The sequence below is a fragment of the Rhinatrema bivittatum genome, chromosome 11, assembly GCF_901001135.1.
Source record: "Rhinatrema bivittatum chromosome 11, aRhiBiv1.1, whole genome shotgun sequence".
NCBI lineage: Eukaryota > Metazoa > Chordata > Amphibia > Gymnophiona > Rhinatrematidae > Rhinatrema > Rhinatrema bivittatum.
In genome coordinates, this window is record NC_042625.1 from 70,153,721 (window position 1) to 70,177,270 (window position 23,550).

At 45.6% G+C, this 23,550-nt stretch overlaps 1 protein-coding gene across 1 annotated transcript in view; it reads right to left on the reverse strand.

Moving 5' to 3' along the window:
* Window positions 1–866: 866 nt before the first annotated feature.
* Window positions 867–23,550, reverse strand: part of PRKD2 (protein kinase D2) — a 37,276-nt gene continuing 14,592 nt past the window's right edge. The window contains exons 5-18 of the mRNA XM_029619714.1: window positions 23,275–23,479; window positions 22,716–22,793; window positions 21,931–22,081; window positions 21,438–21,555; window positions 21,122–21,199; window positions 20,641–20,908; window positions 13,381–13,433; window positions 13,224–13,296; window positions 12,966–13,072; window positions 12,120–12,281; window positions 10,417–10,515; window positions 2,471–2,738; window positions 1,948–2,033; window positions 867–1,582 (exon numbers count right to left, since the gene is read on the reverse strand). Of these exons, the coding sequence (XP_029475574.1) occupies window positions 1,364–1,582; window positions 1,948–2,033; window positions 2,471–2,738; window positions 10,417–10,515; window positions 12,120–12,281; window positions 12,966–13,072; window positions 13,224–13,296; window positions 13,381–13,433; window positions 20,641–20,908; window positions 21,122–21,199; window positions 21,438–21,555; window positions 21,931–22,081; window positions 22,716–22,793; window positions 23,275–23,479 (1,965 nt within the window). The 3' untranslated portion in view covers window positions 867–1,363. The remainder of the gene's footprint in view (window positions 1,583–1,947; window positions 2,034–2,470; window positions 2,739–10,416; window positions 10,516–12,119; window positions 12,282–12,965; window positions 13,073–13,223; window positions 13,297–13,380; window positions 13,434–20,640; window positions 20,909–21,121; window positions 21,200–21,437; window positions 21,556–21,930; window positions 22,082–22,715; window positions 22,794–23,274; window positions 23,480–23,550) is intronic.

Below are 23,550 nucleotides of genomic sequence, written 5' to 3' on the forward strand. Positions count from 1 at the left end.
TGCTTTTTGGAGGCAGGTGTCCTCATTTTAGGTTACCCCATGTTGGCCACCCTACTACCTGAGGCCTCCATCCAAAAGAATAGCTCTCTTTATGCTCCTACCCCCGTTGTGTGCGTTTCTACCCACATCCTCTCTATAATAGAAGAGCTTCACAATCGCCCTTACTACCGCCCACAGCTTCTGATCAGTAAGAGAGGGCTCCTGGCCACAAGATGATGATTTCAATCCCAAATAAGCATTCTACTTTTGCCCCCGTGTGGGTAAAGTCATGACTTTTAAGAAGGGTCCCCCTTCCCCCAACCCAACCCCTCCCCTCACTCAAAACTTAGGCAGAAGGCGAAGAATCCTTTCAGAAAACCAACAAGTCAAACTGGCTGATGGTGTCTCCACTGCTATAATGCTCTCTAGCAAGTTGTTATGGGGGTGGGGGGAGGTTAATTCGGGTCCACAACAGGTTACTGGGGAACGGAGGCAGGGCTTGGCTTTCAGCTGAAGAAGTCTCCTGCTTCAGATCCACAGGGCATCGTCTCATTTTACTTCTCTGTCTCTACCAGCACAATTCTGTCCCAGCTGGGGGCACTCTCTTACCTGGAAGGGCTCTCCGCTTCGGGGTCATGACCGCATACGCTGCCGCTTCTCTCCATGGGAGTTGTCCATGCCCTTTCTTCATGGAGATGTGGTAAAGAGGAAAGACTTCTTCCATTAACGGATTCTCTTTTGGGGATTATTATTTTTTATTGATTTTTTTTAAAAACTATTTTACAGTGGCTCCCCTGAAGAGCCAAACCATTCTGACCACTGCTTTCCCCTCAGACTCCGTCACCTGCATTAAAGCCTATGGTACATTAACTACCTTTGTGGCTGAAGAGGCCCTTTGCTACTGTCCATGCAACCACAGCAAGACCACAATTTGTACATTGGGGAGGTGGCAGGATTACTGTCCATTCCTAGCTAAGCTCCGGTTTGGGAGATCTAGAGGTGGGCAGCAGCCTGTGGAGCTTACAAACGTTTGACCAAAATCCATCGCTTGCCCTCAGGATGAAGTCAATAACCAATCACAAAGCACAGATGAGTGCTGGAGGTGCACTTTTCCTTAGTTTTTGGTGGTATATAGTGCTTGAGTTCCTCACATGAAATGGGGGTGGGGGGGGGAGAGAGGTTTAGCTGTATACATAAATCCTCCCCCTCTTTTAAAGATCCAGCACCGCAAAGACACCATCAATGAGTAGAGGATGCAGCATGGCAGGACTGTACATAGCTCTATACAAGGAATCTTTACTTCCCCTCCCCCCAGGGGCTGAGTACAGCCAGAAGAGGGAGAGTATTCCAGCACAGACAGTCAGCTCTCCCCAAAGGGCCTGTCTCACAGGATACTGACACGGTCTGTCAGCCCCTGCATCTCATTGTCCTCCAGTTCTTGGTCATCAAGCCCTGGTGGTGGTGGAGCCCTCAGATGGGGTGGGTAGGGCAGGCTGTGGTCCTCGGCAAACTGTGCCCAGCGAGCATCATCGCTCTCATGGGTGATGTAACGCTGTCTGAACTTCCCCTCCAGCTCCCGCAAATCCAGCCAGGTCTGATAATCCTAAAGAGAGAGAAAGACTTGTGTGATGAGGAGATGCAGAGACTCCTGTGCCTGCACAAGAGAATGAGATGCAGACCCCAGGGTGTGAGAGTGTGTGGGACAGAGACTCAGTGAGAAGTACAACCCTATGGCTGAGAGATGGAAGATCCATTATTGGAACAGTCTCCCTGTAGAGGTGGTGCAGACAAAGCAAAGCACAGAATCCAAGAAAATTTGAGAGATGGACAAACAAAGAACTATAAAAGCTGAGCAGGCAATGTGGATGGGTTGTATAGTTTTTCTCTGTCATCATGTTCTATATGTTTCTATGAAAGACTGCTGTACAGCCAGCAGCCAGGTTCCATTCCTCATATTCTGGCCCCTACCTGCAGCCATGAGTGGCTGAGAGACTTGTCCACACTGTAACGTTTCCTCATCTTCACTTGAAGCAAGTTGTTTATCAGGTCAACAGCTATGAAGGGGGGAGATGCAACAAAGTCATGCAAGACAGGTCCTGGAGATCTCTCCCCTCTACAACATGCCCATGCATGGCCTCACCCCTTTACATCCAGCTCTCATCAGGCAGCCATCATAGATGACCTGCCTTCCTTCCTTACTTCATCTTATTTGGTTCTCAAGAGGAACCCAACATCATAGCATTGTTCCTCTTACTATGCCTCACAAGGGAGTCATCAGGCACTGCATTTTACCTTGCCATCTGATTCTCATCAGTGAGCCATCATATGCACCCTCCCTCTTTCCTATCAAGCTCTTATCATGGACCCATCATATACAACCTCTCTAGTCCTTTCCATCCATCACAGCAGTTAACACGTTGGATACTCTCTCTCCGATAACCTCCCCCTTGGCGCCTCTCTCCAACCATACCTACCCTCCCCAGGGTCTCACCTCCTTGCGAGATCTGTTTCCATGGGTTGGTGGGGTACATGAAGGCTGCATTCTGGATCTGCTCATTGACATCTTCATCCTCATTGAAGGGGAAGGTCCCACTCAGGCTGACGTACATGATCACACCCACAGACCACATGTCCAGGGAGCGATTGTATCCCTGGTTTAGTAGCACCTCAGGCGCCAAGTATGCGGGAGTCCCCACCACCGACCTCCGGAACGACTTCTCTCCAATGATCCGGGCAAAGCCAAAGTCACAGAGCTTCACCTGTATGCGAGATATCACAGAGCTTCACTTTCAGGAAACTATTGGCAAGACAAATTGTATATATATTGTCAAACGTAATACATAAATGGGAAGATTTTCAGAAAAATTGAATTGGATAACTTTGGAAGTTATCCAGTTAAATCTACCCAGTTAAAAATTGGGATTAATCAACTGGCTAAATGTGCAAGGTGCCCAGACCTAGCTGGTTAAAATATGTGCAGCTAGGAGAGTGTGTGTGTGTGTGTGTTTGGGGGGGGGGGGGGCGGGAGAGTTAAGTGGGCAGTGCTGATTCAGTGCTATCTTCCTAATTTGGCTGGGCAACTCTAGGCACTGCAAATAACAGACCTAATAAAAAAAAAAAGCTAAGTTGCCCTACTCCATCTAGATTCCCCCCTACTAACCCATAAAAATGCAAATGCCATCCTCCCCATTATGTACTCCCTCCATCCCCTCCCAGGTGGACCACATAGATTTACCTCCTCCTAGCCTGGCATCAAGCATTGCTCTGACAGCAACACTTTGAACATTATTGTTGGAGCAATGCTGGATGCAAAGCTGGGAAGAGGTAGGCTCATGATCTTAGGGGCAGTCCATAAATGACGTCACACTATTTCGGCATTAAATCAACCCCCACCCACTGTCACACATCTCCAAATCCCCTTTCAACTTAGAACCCACCCTCATCACTAAAGTGGTAACCCCCTTCCCCCCATCACAGCATGTCGTCTTTTATGGAGGGTCTGTTACCTAATCTAAAATTAGATTTATTTCATGCTTTTCTGCAAAATGTACCCAAAGCATGTTACATGGTGGTTTAGTCTTGCCTGTTTCATTTTGCTTCCTTAAGCCATGTCAAACCAGTCCAGATTCCTCGGTTTATTCCCACCTGCCGAGAACCACATCTGTTCGGTAACATCATTACTGCCCTTATAACCTGGTACAGTAACTGACTCAGCCAGTAATCTCGTAACAAAGCCAATGGTAATAACAAATGAAAACCTTGAAACAACTAGCAAAAATGTTAAAAAAGGTTTAGAACAGTGGAGGCTTTTCTTCATCATCTCCCTCAGTTGAAAACGGGACCCAAGTATCGGTTGGAGCCTCCCACTGAAAGAGCAACGGAATAAGGTTCAGCTGTCAACCAAATTCATTCCTCCACCTAGATCCCTTTAGGTATATTAAAAAGAAAAAAAAAAAGGCTGTACAGCCAAGAGCTTCCAGGATAGGGTCTGGACCGGTCCAACAGGACTCAAGGAAAGGAAATTAACAGGAAAGACTAAATTTCTCCTTATTGCCCAGTCAGACCAGTCCAGATTCCTGGGAAGCACCCAAGCAGAGATTAAACTGGGTGGAAGGAATCAAAGGCCACTTTCAAAACTTACCCCCAAAAGCAGAGTCCTCTCTCACATCCAATCTGTAATGCTTCATGAAAGTGTGTACAGATATCTATCAAGTGGCTATGTAGTTATCTTCCAAGACATTGCCATGCATGCCACCAAGTCCTATTGGGATCTGCCGAACTCTAGCAATTTAGAAAGTAGCAACCTCCTCCTTGATCCATCTTGCTATGGACACTTTGGAGGCCACTTTCCCCTTGTGAGGACCATGAATAATAACAACCAACCTATCCAACTTATGGAAAAGATTAGTTACTATGGAAAATTATTCAAGGAGCTATTTAGTTAATGTGAAGAACTTTGTAACACAATAGAAATTAGTGGAACAAAGATAATCACTAATATAGCTAGTGCAATTGCTTGACATAAGGTCTATAAGTTCTGAGAATAAATATACCTTTTTTTTTTAGCTTGCTTGTAACAAGAAACAAGTCATGAGATCAGATATATTAACAAGCAGTTACTCATGAGGCCAACAGTGCAGATATCAGGGAAAACAGATCAGCAGCAACACAACACAATTAGCAGATGTGTGGATTACAAATGATACTTACACAGATTGTTCCAGACAGTATGCTTACTGCAAACCAGTATGTTCTCGAAGTAAATTTTCAAAGTCACAATTCATTATTGCTCTGCATTTTTTGTAAAATAAAATTAGAAACTGAAACATGATGCATGTATAAGTATTCAACCCCTTCAGACTAGTACTTGCTAGAACCACCTTCTGCTGCAATAACTGCTTTAAGTCTGTTGGGGTACGTTTCTACCAGCTGTGCACTATTTGGGAATGATTTTTGTCAGTTCTTCTGGCAGATTTGCTCCAGGTTAAGGTTGGTTGGATAATGCTTGACTGCAATTTTCAAATAGTACCACCGATTCTCGACTGGATTGAGATCTGGACTTTGACTATTTTAGAACATTCTGGTTTTGGTTTTTTTTGTTGTTCAACTACTTGTGTTACTTTGGCCTTGTGCTTGGGATCATTGTCCTGCTGAAATGTGAACTTTCTCCCAAGTTTGTTTTTTAGCAGACTGAAGCAACTTGTTTTGCAGTATCTCCCAGTATGTTGCACCATCCATCCGTCCTTCAGTTTTAACAAGATGCCCCAGTCCCCGCTGAGGAAAAGCATCCCCATGACATGGTGCTGCCACCCCCATACTGTACTGTTGGGATGGTGTATGCTGAAGAATGGGCAGTGTTAAGTTTGCATTTTGAATTTTGGCCAAAAAGCTCTTTTTGTGTCTCATCTGACCATAAACCCTTATCCTACATTTTGGCTGGGTTATCTGATGCTTTCTAGCAAACTCCAGATGTGCTTTGATGTGGTTTTTCTTCAGTAATGGCTTCTTTCTAGCCACCCTCCTATTCAGGCCATTTGTATGCAGAGCTCTTGATATGATTGACTGAACACTGTAGCTCCTTCAAAATTATCGTTGGCCTATGTGGCTTCCCTCACAAGTCTCCTCCTTGCTCTGATGCTGAGTTTTGAGGGATGGCCTTGTTTAGGCAGTGTCTGGGTGATATGATGCATCTTCCATTTTCTCACTGGGATATCCAAGCACTTGGAGATTATTTTGTAGCCTTTTCCTATTCTGTACATGTCTAAACTTTATCTTTAAATTCCTTAGAATGCTCTTTGGATTTTATTTTCATAGCTTTCCTTCAGGTTCAGTCTGACCAATGTTACTAGACTTAGAGGATCTTTTATCCAGAAGAGATGACCTCTACTATTGTTAGGGCAATATCTTTCATCTGTGTAAACTTAAAGTTTCCACAGCACAGGATATGAATACTTATAAAAAGCAGCATTTTTTAGTTTTTAAATTTTATTTTACAAAAAGTGCAGAGAAATAATAAATTGTGACTTTGAAATTTACTTTAAGAGCATACTGGTTTGCAATGAACATACTGTCTGGAACAATCTGTCTAGGTTTCATTTGTAATCCATACAAAAATACTGACTGAGGGCTGAACACTTTTGCAAGCCACTGTACAAGATGGATTACATAGTGCCAGAAGATAAAGTAAGGATGGGAGATGTACTGGTCTGTCCAGTATATCCATTATTTGGGCCTCCACTCTCACCCAGAAACCCTGGACCAGGGAACATGTCCACCAAATGTGAAAGACCCAACCTCCTCACAATTTCTTCAGCATAATGGAGACAAGAGTGAAGAACATCTCACAAAATATTGAGGACATCTATAAGTTCTCCTTACAAGTTTATATATTAACTCCATTTGGCAACTACAAAGAAACCGTATGCACTCGCTTCCATATTCCCTTGCAGTCCCCTTTCCATCAGGTTCAGCTCCAAATCTGCATTCTTTTGGGTTACCAACCCAACGATTGGTTCCTTTTCTTCCAAGGACAATTATTGCCCTACATAGAGAGCCAATACTTTTCTTTCCTGATCCTATCGCCATGAGGGCCTGTTCCATCTGTGAGGGCATCCGTTGCATTCATGCCACCCTTTCCGACTTAATTAGCTGGGCTCTTATCCTCCTTTGATTCATCCTGCAGGTCAAATTCTTATTGTAAGTTATCAAAGGTGATTCATACCTCATCATCCCACAGTTGGCCCAAAAATTACAACTCTCTCTCCACCAGCCCATTACATCTGCATGGAAGGTGGCAACTGAAATAGGAGGATCATCACGCAGAACAGCCAGTGGTGTATGATCCTTGTGCATCCCTAGCCATACCTGCATTATATGGGCTATAATCGGGCATGAAAGTATAGCCCTTCTGGCTCTTAGGAAGGTGGACAGCAAAAATGGTAGAAGAGTCAACTTAACATCTCCAGCATCTCTACCCTCTGAAGAGATCCAGGGCTGAGTGGTTTCCCATCCCAACCATGCTGCTCTGTAGTAGCCCAGAAGATTAGGCAGAGCCATTTCTATGCCCAACTTTGTTTGCCATAATGTGCTAAGTTTCACCCGAGGGGCCCAACTCTGCCAACTGAATTGAGACATCTCTCTGTTCAAAGTTGTCAAAGAACATTTTGGGCAAGCCAATAGGAATATGCTGAAATACATGAGCCATGGTAAAATATTCGTTTTAAAGTATCCCAGTTCTTCCCGCCCAAGTGACCATCAATCCCATCCAATTTCTTAGATCCTCCCAGATCTCATTGTCTATTGGTGCACAATTTGTTCAGTAAATGTAAGACCAATTGTGGGGAATGAAAATTCCAAAATACTTAAAACCTTCTCTGGCAATTCGGAAATGTTTCATACATTCAAGAAGCGAATGCACTGTAGCCCCACCCAAAGAAGATTTCTGATTTTTTATAACTCACTTTATAACCTGAAACTAGTCCATACTCGTCTAGAACTGCTAAGATCCTGAGCACAGATTTCCTAACCTCAGTTATAAATATAACACAATACATTGTCTGCATAGAAGGATATCTTGCGTCTCTTGCCATTAAACCAGAAGCCTGAAATCTCTGTCTGAATGAATCATCTGGGCTAATACACAGACAAGTTGAACAGCAGCAGAGAGAGTGGGCATCCATCTGGTGCCCTGCCGAATGAGAAACGCAGCCAACAAGGATCCATTTGTCAACACCCTGTAGGATGCGCATATAAAGTCCCAATCTATTCCACAAAGGCAGGATTTAAGTTAGAAGCGCATAGCGCCGCAAACAAAAAGGGCCAGTGCAGCCTGTCAAAGGCTTTCTCCACATCCAATGCTACCAACAAGCCCCGTATTTTTGTTCGATGTACCAGCAAAACATGGAATGCCCTTCTAGTGTTCACTGTAGAGAAGCGTTCGACATATCTAGTCTGATATGTCTGGACTAGTCATGGGATAAGCCCCTCTACCAGCTGCAACACTTTAGCCAATACTCTGATGTCTGCATTTAGTAATGAGATGGGCCTATACGATTCCGGATCCGCCTCCTCCCGCCCCTTCTTGTGCAATAGCACAATAGCAGCATCCGTAAGCCTGTGCGGACAGGATGGATTATCCTTCAAGTGTTCAAACACACTAGCCATCAGCAGGGCCAGATCCAAAAATAATTTCTTATAAAAATAGCAGGAATCCATCAGGTCCTGGGCTCTTTCCGGCCAGCAGTAACTTCACTGCCTTTTCCAGTTCCACCAATATTAAGGGCGCCCCAAGGACCTCATTCTGTGCTGCGGTGGCCTTAGATATGTAGAGAGCATTTCTATTCCTGAACTTTCCTTTTGGGAGGTAGGAAGGGCAGGAAGGGCACTCAAGAGGGGGTGAACCCTAGAAGGTGGGAAAGACATTCTGCTTGGTCTACGCTTCTGGAACTCCCCGAGACTGTTTTTGGTAGGGGCCCTCAGAGAAGCCCCTAAAGCCTCTTTCCAAAGCTTCAATTCTCCTGGATCTTTAACAAGTTTTTCAAGACAGTTTCCAAATTGCAGCCACCCCCTATAAAAAGACAAACTTGCTTATCTGTTGTTTGGATGCTGGATCTGCCAATCAGTGGCACATCCAGAACACTCTCTCTTTCTTTTTTTTTTTAATAATCCAGAAAGTACGTCCAGTGCAGAATACAACAATCTTTCATAATTTAACACACAAAAGGTTTCCAGCTATCACCACCAATGGCACATTCTTAGGCTGACATTCTGATGAGATCAGCCAAAAAGACATCCCCAGATTCTAAATGGACCACTTCCCTGAGTGACGGCTGCGCTTCCTCATTTCCTGATTCCTTCGAGAACCATTGAATCCAGTACAAAAGCACTCTAGCCATATGGCCACCAGACACTGCAGCCTGCAAAGCAAGGCATGAAACATCAAAGGACGCTGGAGAAAGGCTTCAGTCTTTCGATCCTGAGAATCCTTTAATGTCATGCCTCCTGTTATGTGAATGGTGGTCTTCTGGGTTACCACCCAGACCCAAGGCATCCAACTTTAGGCAAAAAATAGCTTCTCCCCTTCACCAGAGGAAAAAAGGGTAGAGCCCGGATAATGGCATCTTTACCCTGAGATTTGCCTCTGGAAATTCCATAATTATGTCCTGATGGACAGGAAAAGCTTTAGGCAGCTCCCTAATTCCTGAAAGGTCTGGATCATCTGAAAGAGTGCAAGACCTGCACCTCTGTAATCTTCGAACATCTGGGTAACCGGAGGAAGCAGTTCCTCCTTCTGAAAGTGCTGTACCACTGAGGAATCTTCCCACCAGCTCAGCGAATCTCTCTCCCACTCTGTCCTCTAAGCCACTACAGATTTCATCTCCTTCACTAAGGACCCTGCTAGGAGATCAAGCCCCCAAGGGACCCTTCTCTGACATCAGGTGTCTCTAACCTGGACCATTTTGGTCAAGGACCCTAATGAAGGATAGGCCCGAAAACCACAATGAACACTGGGGAAGAGAAACCCCCTTCCCCCCCCCAGCCCAATCCTTCATAGTGCAGGAAGAGTAGTGCAGGAGCGGCAAGAAAACCTTTGTTAAATTGTTTTAAAAGCGGGATATCAAACACAAAAAAAACAAGCCTGGAGTGGATCTTGACACTCAGAAGAGACAACCTCCCCTGCAGTGGCCCCCCTTTAACACCCACCAAGAAGGGTTGAGGGAGGAGCCTGCCTGAGGACAAGTGCGCTGTACTCGTAAGCTGGTTGCCACTACCAGCAAAACAGTGCTTATCCCTGGACTACCATCGGGCATCAGGACCCAGTCCCTACTTAAGTCCTGGCAGCTGGCGAGGCAGGTTTTAGGGCACTCCCACCAGATATAAAAGTTACAGTACTCTTCTCACGCCACATTCACACCAACCATCAACTCTTCACTACTAGAAATATAAAAAATAATCAAATAAAATAACTATTTTATGTACGACTTTGGCAATGCATGTAGAAATTGGTTAATCAATTTTTCTGTATCTGAATCTGAGAAAGAGAGAGAGAAGAGCAAGACAAATTAGGTGGGCAATGGCTGCTGCAGGAAGTCGGAGGCACCTCACCCCTTTCCGAAGCTGCAAATAGGCTTTCACCCTCTTATCAGAATTCCCACCTCTGCCCCACATGGGGAAGGGACTGTATCCCTTCTCCTTACCCTCTGAGCTCCCTCCCTCGTTCCACACTCAGAAGGCACTGCCTCCCTCCCTCTCTCCCCAGAGAGTTTCCCCCCTCTGCCTCAGTCTGATGGGATGGCCTCTTTCCTCCTTAGGAGATCCCTCCTCTGCCCCACTCTAGGATGGACCTCCCCCCTCCCTCCTCATTCTGGGTGCAGGACATGGATCCGTGTGTACTGGGGTGCAGTGGTACAGATTTCGGGAGCGAGGGCTCTCTCTCACCTGTGGAAAGGAATCCGCGGATGCCAGCAGAACATTCTCCGGCTTCAGATCACAGTGGACGATGTTCTTGAAGTGCAGGTGCCGCAGGGCTGCCAGTATCTACCCAAAAAGAGGGAGAAGAGAAAGGAGTGATGGAAAGGGTCTGCGGAATCAGGTTCTCTGCCTCCCTCGCCTATGCCGCCGTTTGCCGGACTCCATTCATCAAGCCCAGGCAGCAGCAAATCAAAGTCTCCATCACCTTGCACGAAAGCTCCTCTTAGGATTGCAACAAGGTAAGATGAATTTGTAATGCCAACAAGTGTGCATTCTGGGACTATACCAGCTCAGATAAGCTTGCAGAATTTAAACCTGCAGATGCAGTGTTCTCTTTTTTTTCATTAATATTTTTTTTTATTATGATTATAGCAAAAATCAAACAACAAAACTGGAGAAACCATAAGACTACATACACTTAGTATCAAATACAAAGGGATAAGCCCAGCTCAGAAGGTATGGCAATAAAAGTCTGAACCTGGTGGAGGAGTGGCAGTAATAGTGTGGCGGATGGAAGCACCAGATGTTGCTAAACAGTAAACCTAGTGACCAGACTCAGAGTCCGTGTTACTGCAATTTTACTGCACAAAGACCTGATTAGGCGAGTTGGGAGGGGAATACAGACTAGAAAGGAAAAACCCAAGCAGTTACAAATGAAAGTTCATAGCTACATGCCCAACGGAGGTTGGTTCTGATTGAGTTGGAAGTCTAAAAGGAGGCACAGAAAATTCAGGCAAACAAAATAAAAAAAATACATCATGCAACTCTTGATGTGTCTTCCAAGTGCCATCAGAGGGCTGAGGAGAATTTCTGTTTCCTTAGGAGATACATAAGATGGAGTTCCAGGAGCTGAAAGAACTCCGGGAGATTCTGGCAAAATACAGGGCTGAAAATACCAGAAGAGACTCCAGCAAAAACGCAGAGCGCGTAGGGGATTGAACATGCCAAAGGAAATCCAGCAAAATGCAGTGTGCAGGGGCCAAAACTAGTGGGCAGATTTGAAAGGCATTTGATAAATATTAGGGGGCAATTAGTCTCTGCTTCATCCTGCAAATCCCACAAGGTTTGCAGAAATAATGAAAGCATATTGTTTTGCTTTGATTACTACCTAACAAAAAATTACCTTCAGCAATTTGTGCCTCTCTCTGTAGATAATTTTCTCACCACAAAACACATTTAGTTTTGAATAACCAGGGTTATACAGGTTCTTGCATTCTTCCCCCTCACTCCCCCAGGAACACCTCTACAATATAAGGTAAAAGAATATACATTGTTGAACAATATTCAAAGTCCTCATTTCCTCTGGTAAAATGCCTTGAGGAAATGGCTTTGCATATTGTCCACCCTGAGCTCTGCGCCTTATGCTGTCTGCAGTGCCATCTAGTGGAATAATAGAATTGTTGTGATAGAGAATACCTTGAGATTTACCAATTCCTGCATTTATTCTCTAATTAGGAGAGTACTGGAATTCCTTGGCTTGTTATCCTTAAGTGATAATCTGCACCCCTTGGATATGTGAACATAACTGTTGGGGAACCAGATGCAACCAGTCACCTCTTCCATTAGCACCACACAAAAAACATCTGCCCAGGTGTGCCTGGTGTGATTAATGCTGGATATAGTCCAAATTATTTAACTTAGCAAAGCTCTAAGAGTGGTGTATGGGTTACCTGGGTGATAAGGAACTTGGTGAGCCTTTCTGGCAGTCTCCCCTTCTCACTGGACAAGATCATCTCCAGCATATCCCCATGCAGCTTCTCCATCACTACAAAGACCTTCTCCGGTGTCTCAAACATGCACTCCAGGTTCACAATGCCCGGGTGCCTCAGGCTCTGCAGAGGAAGGAGAGGCTCTCAGTGTCACCAAAAGATAGAAACAGATAAAGACCTCCCAGCTCATCTAGTCTCTACCCATTCTGTCAGCCTCCTGCAATACGATAAACCCTATTTGATCTCCATCTTCAGCTTATGGTCCCCCTGTCACGGATGATCCCTGTGCTTGTCCCTGTCCCAGGCTTTATCCCTCACTCCAACCACTGCTGAGGATCCCCTGTGCCCATCCCAGGCTCTGCACCTTCCTCCTCCCACCCATAGCAGGTTTTACACCTCACTCTCTCCCACCACTGAGGACCTTCTGTGCCTGTCCCAGGCTATACTCCTCACTCTGCCACCTTTAAGGATTCACTGTGGCCATCCCATACTTTTTACTTCCCTACCATTGAGGATCCTCTGTGTCTGTACCAGGCTTTAGCCCTCAATCCCCCACTGCTGTCCCAGGTTTTACATCTTGCTCCCTCCACGGTTGCTTTTACTGCCTCCAGTCCTTAAACAGATACCTTTTTGCACCCCTCCACTTTTGTTGAAGGATTCTTGCATGCACTTCACTGCTCTGTGCAGAAATGCTTCTTTGCTTTACTTTGATGGGGTGACAGCCCAGAGACTGTGATTGTACCTAGAGAGGACCAATGCTCGCTGTCTCCTGCCTCCCCCCCATCCACCCCTTGTTCTCTCTCTCACCTGCAGGATGGCCACCTCATTACGAAGTTGACTCTCCTGTTTGGTGGGAAACCGCAGCTTGTCTATCACCTTCACTGCCACATCCCTGCCTGTCTTCCGGTGCTTCCCTGAACAACAAAAATACATAAAGCCATTAATCCAAGGATCATCCACACCCAATACAAATGGGGCTCCCTCAGAGTACAGGGATCTACCTTTAGGTGTTCGTCCTTAGAAAGAGGAACAAGTTAAGAGAGGGGATGGCACCCGTAGGCTTACCTCCATAGACCACTCCAAACTGGCCTGAGCCAAGCACCTCATCTGGGAAGATTTGATAAACCATGGCGATGTCCTACAATGAAAGAAGAAAGGCATCTTCATAGTCTGCCTCACTGGCAGTGGAAAGGAGAGAGTAGCCACAGAACGCTGTACTTACCACATTTTCCTGGATCTGGCTATTGGAGACAGAAATGCTGAGAGACGCCTGCCCTAGAACAGAGAGGGGGAGAGACATCAGAATACCGAGTAACGCACCATTAAACTTATTTATTTAGTAACCACTTGTACCCTATGCCCCCCAAAGTATGGGGTGGGTAACACAGAAATACCCATAAAAATTCATAGTTAAATCAATATGTACATATTTAAACAAACAGAACAAAACTGACAGACACTCATTGAAAAAGGACTAACTGATTAGCTGCAAGAATCTGATGGTATTAAATCTTTGAAGACTTGATTGAAAAAATTAGGTTTATTTTTTTTAGGGCTTTCTTGAATTACTTTGGGTTACTAATAGTGCGGAGTCGAAGAGGTAGGGAGCCCCATGATGTCGGAGCAGCAATTGAGAAGGCACGTTCTCTAGTGCAGTCAAGACGGATCGATGGATGTATGGATACAGCAGGTACTGGGGGGGGGGGGGGGGGGGGCTTACAATGAATACCTTCGGGTCTCTATCAACAAACACACCAGTAACCTCCAACACGAACCCTTACAATTTGGTCCCAAAACGTATAGGCTAAGGAGCGCTCCCAGCAGATGTGAAATAGAGCCCTAACCTCCTGCCAGCATTTGTCTGACACATTTGGAAATATCTCAGGAGTGAGATGCCAAAGGTAAAGGTTCTTTTTGGTGTCATCTGGGGAGAGATGACCTCCATTATCTAAAAGATGCAACTCATGTCTAACTGCCTCCAACTTACTAAGAGTGTGTGGCTCAACTTGTCTTTATGTTCCAGACTTTCACCTTATCTTTTAAACAGCCCTTGAAATCAATCTCTCTCCTAATCATTGCTTTGGGACAATCCCACAGAATCATTAGGGAGGTAGCCTCAACGTCACTGAAGTCCAAATATTCCAAGATGTCATTTAACTGATCGCAAGTGTCTGAATCAGTCAATGAGCTATCGTTAATTCTCCAGAAATACCTCTCCTGGTCATTTTGTGTGAAAGAATATTCTGTTCATATGGGAGCATGATTCTGACTACATTATAGCACCAATATCAGCTGCCTGATAATATCAGAAACCAGGGATCTATCTACCAAAAAGAAATCTATTCTGGAGAAGGGATTATGTAGCTTTGAGAAAAAAAGAATAGTTTGACGGTGAGGATTTAAGGTCTTCCATATATCTAACGGACCCCCATCTATTAAGGAATTGTTTAAGTTTATACCTATGGTGCCTAGTGCACAGCCCAGTTCCCACAGTAATATCCAGTGAAGGTGAACCAATGAGGTTAAAATCTCCATCTATTACCAGGTGCCCCTCTGCATAATCAAAAGGTATATCAATCAAATCATAAAATGCAACCTGATTAGACCTGGGAGCGTATAACTTGACCAGAGTAAAAAGTTCAGAATGGATATCCAAATTAAGAATATATCTGTCCCTCAACCTCTCAATCAATTTAACATCAATAGTCAGGTCTTTAGAAATCAGAACACCCATCCCACATTATTTACTTTTTTTGTAATACAGGATGCTAAAAAAAAAAAAAAATAATAAAAAAAAAATAAAGAGAGAGAACTTAGATCTTAACAATTGTTCATCACATTGTCTTAAATACATTCATGAACAAAAAGATGGAAGCTTGTAGATGGACAGTCTCCTTCATTCAACTGAAAATCAGGTTCACCCTGGCATCTGCATGGGACGCCATCAAGTCCATTACCAGCTTTTACCATCTATTCACTATCTTGGAAAAAGCATCCTCTGCCAGAGCTCACTCTGGATCCAAGGAATTCCAAATGAGAATCTGCTTGCATGTTTTTTATTCCACTGATGGGACCCACAGAAAGCACTCACATGTCTCTCTGACCATTTCATCAGTTGTCCCGCTTTCAGGACTTTTGGTTCAGCCTTGATTTACATATGCTACCACCATGGCAATGTTGTCAGGATCCTGACTGCCTGCCCTTGAAGAAGAAAGAAATGCAAGAGAGCCTTCCTTATTACCCTCGACTCCAACCACTTGATGGCCCACATGGTGTCCTCCTGAGATCATGTGCCCTGAACAACCCGACCTAGATAATGCGCCGACTCCTGTTGGTCATAATCCATGATGGCGAGTCAAGGTCCATGCTCTTTTTCATGCTTCTTGTGGAAGCTGGAGAGAATATGCCTGAGATTGTAGGGACCACCTTCAAAATGACGCCCTCTGCAAAGGGATTGCTGCCATGGAACCCAAAACCTGAAGACAGCTCCACGTCGTGGGTCATCAACACTTGACCTTGCAGCTTACAAATCCTCTCTTGACAGATGCACCTGACCTGTGTGTCAAACACCCCACTCAGATATTTCAAAATCTGAGAAGGATCCAACTTGCTTTTGGCAAAGTGGACAACCCAGCTGAGATCCTGTAAAAATATGCACAACTCTGACCATAGCTCTCCTGTTCTCGAGCTGACTTCACCCTGATTAGCCAGACATCCAGACAAGGAGGTACCAAAACTCCTTCCTGATGAAGAGCTACAGCCACCACCGAGAAAGTTCTTGGAGCTGTGGCTAGGCAGAAATGTAGGGGCCTGAAACTAAAAATGACCTAAGACAGCAAAATGAAGATACTTCTGATCTTCCTGCCTTATCGGAATATAGATGTATGCTTTTGTCAGATCCAAGGACATTAGGAATTCTCCTCTAGCATCACTGACCTCAAGGTCTCCTTTTCGAAATAATTCACTCTCAGAGCTTTGTTGACCTACCTGAGATCCAGAATAGGATGAAAATTGCCTTCCTTTTTGGGCACTAAGAAATAAATGGAATAGCTTTCCTGTTCTCTCAGAAGTTCATTAAGTGCAGATGGTGTTCCACAGTCCCTTGAACTGCCTGCCCATTTTGGATGGAACAACAAGGGCAGGAAAGCTCCAGAGCATAACTGTCCTGGACTATGTCCAGAACACACTGACCCGTTATTAGCTGGACCAATCTCCGGTAAAAGGCAGACAGCCACCTATGGGGCCCAATGCAATAAAGCGCGCTCAGCCTAGCACACAGGTTTATGTGCAGAGGGACTTGTTAGACTAGCACCTAATGCAATAAGGAGATTAGCGCATCCAAAACGTACACCCAAACACATAATCAACAGCGCTCACACGTAAATTCCATTTAGATGAGGCTTTTAGCTATTACCTCACTGATGCAGAAAATCGCCAGGTGCCCAACATGCACTTTTTAACGCAGCAAATGTAACTCCTACTCCGGAGCTGGCGTTTAATCATTCCACAAGTCAAGGGCTCATGACAACAGCTGCTCTTATATAATCGTGCAGAAAAACTTCACCGAGGTTACTCCTTAAATAATACCAAGTTTATTTCAAAAGTGAAAGGAACCTTTCGATGCCTAATAATGGGTTAGATATTAGGAAATGAGAAAGAGACGGGCCAATGGTTTTCAGCAAGTGGAAGCCACACTGCAGCTTAAATAAAATTGGTACTTAAAAGTTGGGTTACGAGGACCTTTCATGACAACAAAACATGCAAATGGTAAGAAGGTAATCCTCCCTGCTATGCATGTGGTTTAAACCATAAACCTACAAGCATTATTTATTTTCTTAAGAAATCCATTTTTTTTCCCCAGTATCTTGTTGGATTGTCCTGTAGTTCCTGAAAATTTCCTCCTGTTGGACATTCATGGGGATGGGGGTTTGTTTTTCTAAGGAACATCACAGCCATGGCAAGACCATGTCAGGACAAGTTTAAGGAAGTGGCTCTGAAAGGCAAAAAAAAAAAAAAATGAAACCATGTGCCGATTCAAGTCTACTGAGCCCCCATTACAATTTGGGTTGCACAGCCACGTCCCCTGGGTGCCTGATGCATTTGAGTGCTTGGGACACACAATTCTTCCCAGCATGTCATTTTTAACACAGCAGCTCATTCAAATATTGCATTGGGTGGCCCAGGAGACGTGGCTGTGAGCGCATAGGAAAACAGACACGCAATACAAGCGCACATTTTTACTCGTGTCTTATTGCATTGGCCAGCATGAATTCTGAAGAATGGATCCATGCACCTGCATTGGAAATTCCAGGATCCTGTGGCACTGGCAGAACTGCCATCCTGGTTTCTGGCACTTTTGTTTGTATGAAAGGTACTATAAAGCCTAGTATGCTGGCCCTCTGAGGATCTATCCAACTTTCTTCACTTCTTTTCACAAAAAAGACTCCTAGCCGCTGAGGATCTAGCAGCTGGGGAGCTTTGTATTCCCCCCAAAGCCTTTACAAACTTTTCTATTTCTTTGCCAAATAAGAGCTTCTCCTTAAAGGGAAACTTGACCAACAGAGACTTAGAAACAGAATCAGCTGACCAACTGCGCAGCTACAATAGGAGCTATACTGTCCCAATGGATGCCATAGTATGGACCATAACCTGAACCAAAAATGCAGGACTCTGCTCCGTTTGAGATGCTTCATCCAGGACAAAGTCAATGCCATCCAAGAAACCTTCCTGGATTCACTGAAATAAACACAAACAGCAAATTGCCACCTGAAGAGCCAAGCCGGTCACTTCAAAAGCCTGCTTAATGACTCAATCTTCCTGTCCTGCCCATCATTGAGGGAAGCATCACCTTCCTCCAGAACAGTTGTTGTCCTTGAGACTGCATAAAACGAGTGCATCCACCTTAGGAGCTATGAGCTTTTTCCTCTCCCGCACCTTTAGAGAACATAGCCTAGCCAAGGTCTTTCCACCTCTAAAATTCGCCTCCATAGAATCCCACTCTACAGAAATCAATTCTCTAATGGACCTGTGCAAGGGAAAAGCTTTGGGCGGCTTCCCTAAACCCATTGTAATAAGGTCTTTGGACGATTTCAGATCCTTGTCACACTTCTCCTCCACAATATTCAACACTTCTTTATATCATGAAGGACTCACCCTCCTCAATGGATTCATCTTCAATGTTCTTAGGCCCATTAAATCCAAAACCAAAGTGTCCGAGCTGGAAGATTCCTTATCCTCCAAGTCATCATCTTCTTGCTTGTTGGATCTTTTCCAGCCAGCCACAAACCATCCTGCTGCTTGAGAAACAGCAAGGGATGAGGCCTCTCCAGGAGCAGAGCTCTGCCCCAAGCAAAAACCCAGATGCAGGCATTTCAAAAATTCTGCCAAAATTGCAGACCAGAATTAAGGTGCAGATAGAGTCTGATCTGAAGAGCTTGTTCCAGCCAGACCCTGTGCCTCAGCACCTGCACTAGCATCAAAACCTGCAGAAAACAGCATAGGAGGCCCTGGTTCAACTAAGACTCCCTCCTGCTGCTTCAAAATGGCTGCTGTTCCTTCTGCAGTACTCAACCTGCCAGCAACAGACAGGCTTGACAATCCTGCTGTACCCAATTCTCCTGCCGATGATGTGTCCTTCCAGAGACCTCTTCCCTACCATCTTCCAGGCAAGACCTGCACTGTGATCCTCCCTAAATGGTCTGCAATGCTGCGGAATGGGCTTTTGTTCCCATGCTCCTCCCTTCAGACACTATCACCACCATCCAGTGAGCCCTTATTTAAAAAAAAAAAAAAGTGACATGGCTGATCTGCTCCGCCACAGGCAGCTTTCTGCAGTCACCGCTAGCTGCTCTGGTCTTTCGCTCACTCCCATTTTTTTTTTTTTTAAACTTTATTTGCCAATAGGGAGCAGGTGGGAGGTAGCGGGCAAAAAAAAAAGGGGGGGAGAAAAGGAGGAGGAAAACAGAAGAATTGTCACCCACTTGTTCCTCCAAAAGCCACATGGTCGTCAGACTCCATCCACTAGGGGAAGGAGTTTAACAATATTACCCCAGGGACTGCTTGATTGAGGGAGAGAAGGACGGTCACCTCATGAGCAGCTCAACCAGGGAAGGGAGTCAAGAGATGGTCACCCCCAGGATCATCCCAAGAATCCTGAAGCCATGTCTCCTCCGTCCGGCCTAAACCAGGATTCAGACAGCATGGAATGCCTGCCTACCATTTTTTATTTTTTTTTTATTTAGCATTTGTTTATATACCGAGGTACAGCTGACAATGCCTTCACTCCGGTTTACATTACAACGAACCAGTTACATTTGAATTCATAACATTAAAACAGAGATTGAAACAGAACATTAACTTAATAAAAGTTAATAAGTACATTGAACATTAGATAAGAATGTATGCACCGCTAGAGGTTGACGGTTGAAGCCGTTAATGAGAAGGAAGGTTTCTGCAAGTCGGGGTGAGTGTCAGAAGGATTGCTGGAATAAAAAGGAGCGAGAGGTGGATATGAAAAGGATTTATGCTCTGTTATCAATGGGTGCACAGTTATTGTAAGACTGTGAGAGTAGCCATTCTTTAAGTTCTTTTTTAAAAGATTTAAGATTTTCTTGTGAATTGAGGTGTAGAGGTAATGAGTTCCATAATTTTGGACCGACTATAGAGATGGCTCTATTTCTGCTGGAGACAAAAAGTACTGACAGGCTGAGCACAGCATGGGTCCCGCTATACAGTGATGTCAATGAGTCTGTTGTTCTGTCTCCATCTGCTGGCTGGGAAGTAAAACCCATGCATCTGGTCTGGTTAGTTGAGGAAAAGTTAAATTTATACACTCAAAACAAAAAACATTCTAGCCAGGGGGTATTTACCACTAACTTGCCACTTCTTTCTGTGACAGCACAGTTGTGGTTACTTTCTGGGTATTCACTGGAAAACTGCATATGTACAAGTGCCAGGTGGGCACTTAAAAATAAAAAACCTCTTAGCAACAAAAACCTGACTAATCGTTTAACTATGAACCAAAAATGCTGACATCTGTTCTGTTTCATTAAATTTAGAAAATATATCAACAAATGCAATGTCCAACTTTTATATTCTTTTCCACTGGATATTTTGCTCTCCTGGGTTGTACAGGGTCCTCTGAGTGGGTCTCAAAGGTAAAACCATGGACAACTGGCAAGGTGTACCTGGTCTGCAATGACGCTTCAGCATCCACCAGCGCCCCCTGGTTCTCTTCAATTCAGACCCACGTACATGCCACACACGAGCATAAGGCGAGAGTGGCCAAAGTGGACAGGATTTCCCCAGGACGCTCCGCACGACATTGCAGGGAATCGTTACAGATTGCTAAGAGGATGCGGCAGCAGGGGAAGGTGCCAGCCAGGGGAGTTTGCTTTCTCCAAATCACATGGTCCCTCCTGCTGTGGCGTCAGCCCTGAAACACTGCAAGCAAAGCCTCCCCACCCCAACGTGCGTCACTTACTGTGAGGAGCATGCCCTGTGGCACTGGGGGCATCCTGCAGTATGACCGGCATTAGTGCTTGACGGATGGCGTTCTCCCAGGCCTTGGCCACTTCCAGTCCGATGCCGCTGTTGTGAAAGCCGGTATGGATGGGCTGGGCGGGGTTCTCCCCCAGGAAGTAAGTGGTGTCGGCAGTGAACATTTCAAAGCAGTGAGGATTGGTCCCAGGCGGCACCAGGGCGAAGTTCTGAGCCGGCTCCACTGCCAGGATCTCAGAGAGGGGGATCTCCTGCCACGGACAAGAGGTGGTGAGAACAGGATAGATAAGACAACGCTTTGTACCTTGGAACAGGTGAAATGTGACAGATGGACCACCCCCACACCCTGCAGTAAAATGGAAAGAGACACAAACAAATGGCCCCTCTCTACACCCAGATACCCCCCTCTACCTTGCAGGCACATGGCATGAGACAAGTGAACCCCCCCCTCTACACCCAGATACCTTATAGTAGCGGTTTGTGGTGTTGCTCTGGAAAAGGGTGATGCATTTACAGTCCAGCCTCCAATAATGACGTTTCCTCTGGACATAAAAACAGGGAAACAGTTTTAGGAGTTTCATGTACAGAAACACATCTACTCATAAAAATTAATGAATATGCAATCCTCCTACACCGGTGTACATCATCCATGCATATTCCTCCTCCTGTTTGCACTTGGTGATCTTTTGTCCCCCCATCTGCATTGGCACGTTACCCATCCCCATTCGCTCGTGTACATGATCTCCTCCCCCACCCCCCATCCCTCAATTTCCTGCTCACCAGCGTATCCTTGTTGCTGTAGTGTACTAGCCAACCTTCCTTCAGCGTCGTGCTGGACTTGCGTGCCGTGTGCCGGACAGACTGGACGACCCGCATCAGTGGAATGTAACCCACGGTGCTGAAGGACACACACATCACATGGATCAGGCATAGCTTGATCCAAAATTACAGACAGCTCACCCACTCGCAAAAACCTACAAGCCACTGCAATGCTATGTTCTGAGATTCAATGGAACCAAGGTGGTATTTTGGATCTTAGGCATTTCTAGCAAATTCAGCAGCTAAGAGGAGGAAGGAAGAAAGAGGGCAGGAACTGTGTTGCTAGAAAGCCCATGTACATTATAATATATTTTTATAATTCCTCCGATGGTCTACTAAATAGCATCACATCTAGCAGAGTCTACAGCCTTCTCCAGGACCCGTACCATCGCAAAGCCCCAAAGTTAATGGAGATTAAGACCTCCCCAGGAAGCCCCAGCCCCTCCCCCGCTACCTCTGGGATTTGTTGCTGCCATCATCTGTCTCCTCGCCACTGATTTCGTTCTCAGCATGGGACCCAGGGATTATTCCAGAGTCATCAGAGTCATCCATGAGAGAATTCTTGTCTCCGTCCCCGTAGTCACTGCAGTCCTCCATTGGAACATCTGACAGAGGAAGAAAAAGTGAGCGACTCGCTACCAGCAAATGGTCCCATAAGCTCTGCCGGCTGAGTAAGATTTGCTTCTAGGGTCCATGAAGCTTGTTTAAGTGACAGGTTATCTAAAGAGCTGCTCACAGCATGGTGTCTTCAAACTCATAGATGAGGCATGCACATACCCAGGTACTAGTGCCAGGATACCACCTCCGCCTCTCACAGTTCACTAACACCAGGATTTGCTCTACCAGCCTCCAAGCACAGTAGGATATACTCCTACCCTACACACACACATACTAGTGCCAGAATTCACATACACACAGCCTCTGAGCACAGCATAATACGCCCCCCCCCCAGTACTAGGATTCACACATTCCCAGCACAGATTACACACACCTCAGTGCACCAATGCCAGAATTTGCTCAGCAAGATACACAATTCCCAGTGTAAGTGAGGGGATCCACACTCCCAGCTTCCAAGCACAGCACGATACTCCCTCCCAGTGTAACTAGTGCTAGTGCTAGGATTCATTTCTCTCAGCACAAGATACACTTCCCCTCCCCCACCCCCAGTGCTCTAGTATCAGGATTCACAGACTCAGCCTCTACAAACAGGGGGACAACTCCTCCACCCCTTGCACTCACCCCCATTAAAGACAGTCTCCCCTAAGCAGTCATTGGGGACTCGGGTAGCACATCGCTTGTGACAGTTGAATTTGCAATCTGCAACCAGAAAGAGGAAAAGTGAGAGGGACCAAGGGATACAAGACCCCAGCTTCATCCAGACCCTTCCAGTAAATCCCTCCTTTTTATTTGCCTACTTAGGGGGGGTCCCAGGCAAAGCACAACCCTGAGTCTCTGTATATCAAAGCCTGATCCTTAAATATATCTTATTTGCCCTTCTGTTATCCCTAGTTGCCCTTCCATTTTTCCCTGCTCTATCACCTTTATCCCTACAACATCCGTTTGTCCTTTGCCTTGTCCTCCGACCACTGTCCCTGTAGACAGTGGTCTACTCCTTGATCCCTGCCATGCCTCATGATCTTTCTCTATTTTGACCTATCATTTGCCTCATGGTCCTCACCTTGCCCCCTGATCCATCAGCTTCTCCTTAAGCCTTGCCCTGCCCTCTGCCTCTGTTCTATGGCCTTGACCCTGCTCTCCTCCTCCACTCTCTCTCTCCCCTTTGGCCCTGCCCTCTGACCTTTGCACTGGAGGCCCTGGCGGAAGAGGCCTTTCAGCAGTTTTTTGCAGTACTGGCAGACGGTGGGTCGGGTGTATGAGTGGATGACGAAGGTGTGAGGCACTTTGACCTTTGACATCAGCAGCTTGTCCAGTTCAATGGGGCGCCCAATGTACGTGGAGTTTGTGCGACGCTCCCGGGAGAAGCTCTCCGTCAGGCTGCGACTCTGCAGGGAGCAGAAAGGCAAGGAGGCAAGAAGAAGGGGAGTAGTGAGCGAGCAGCACTCATTTATTAAGC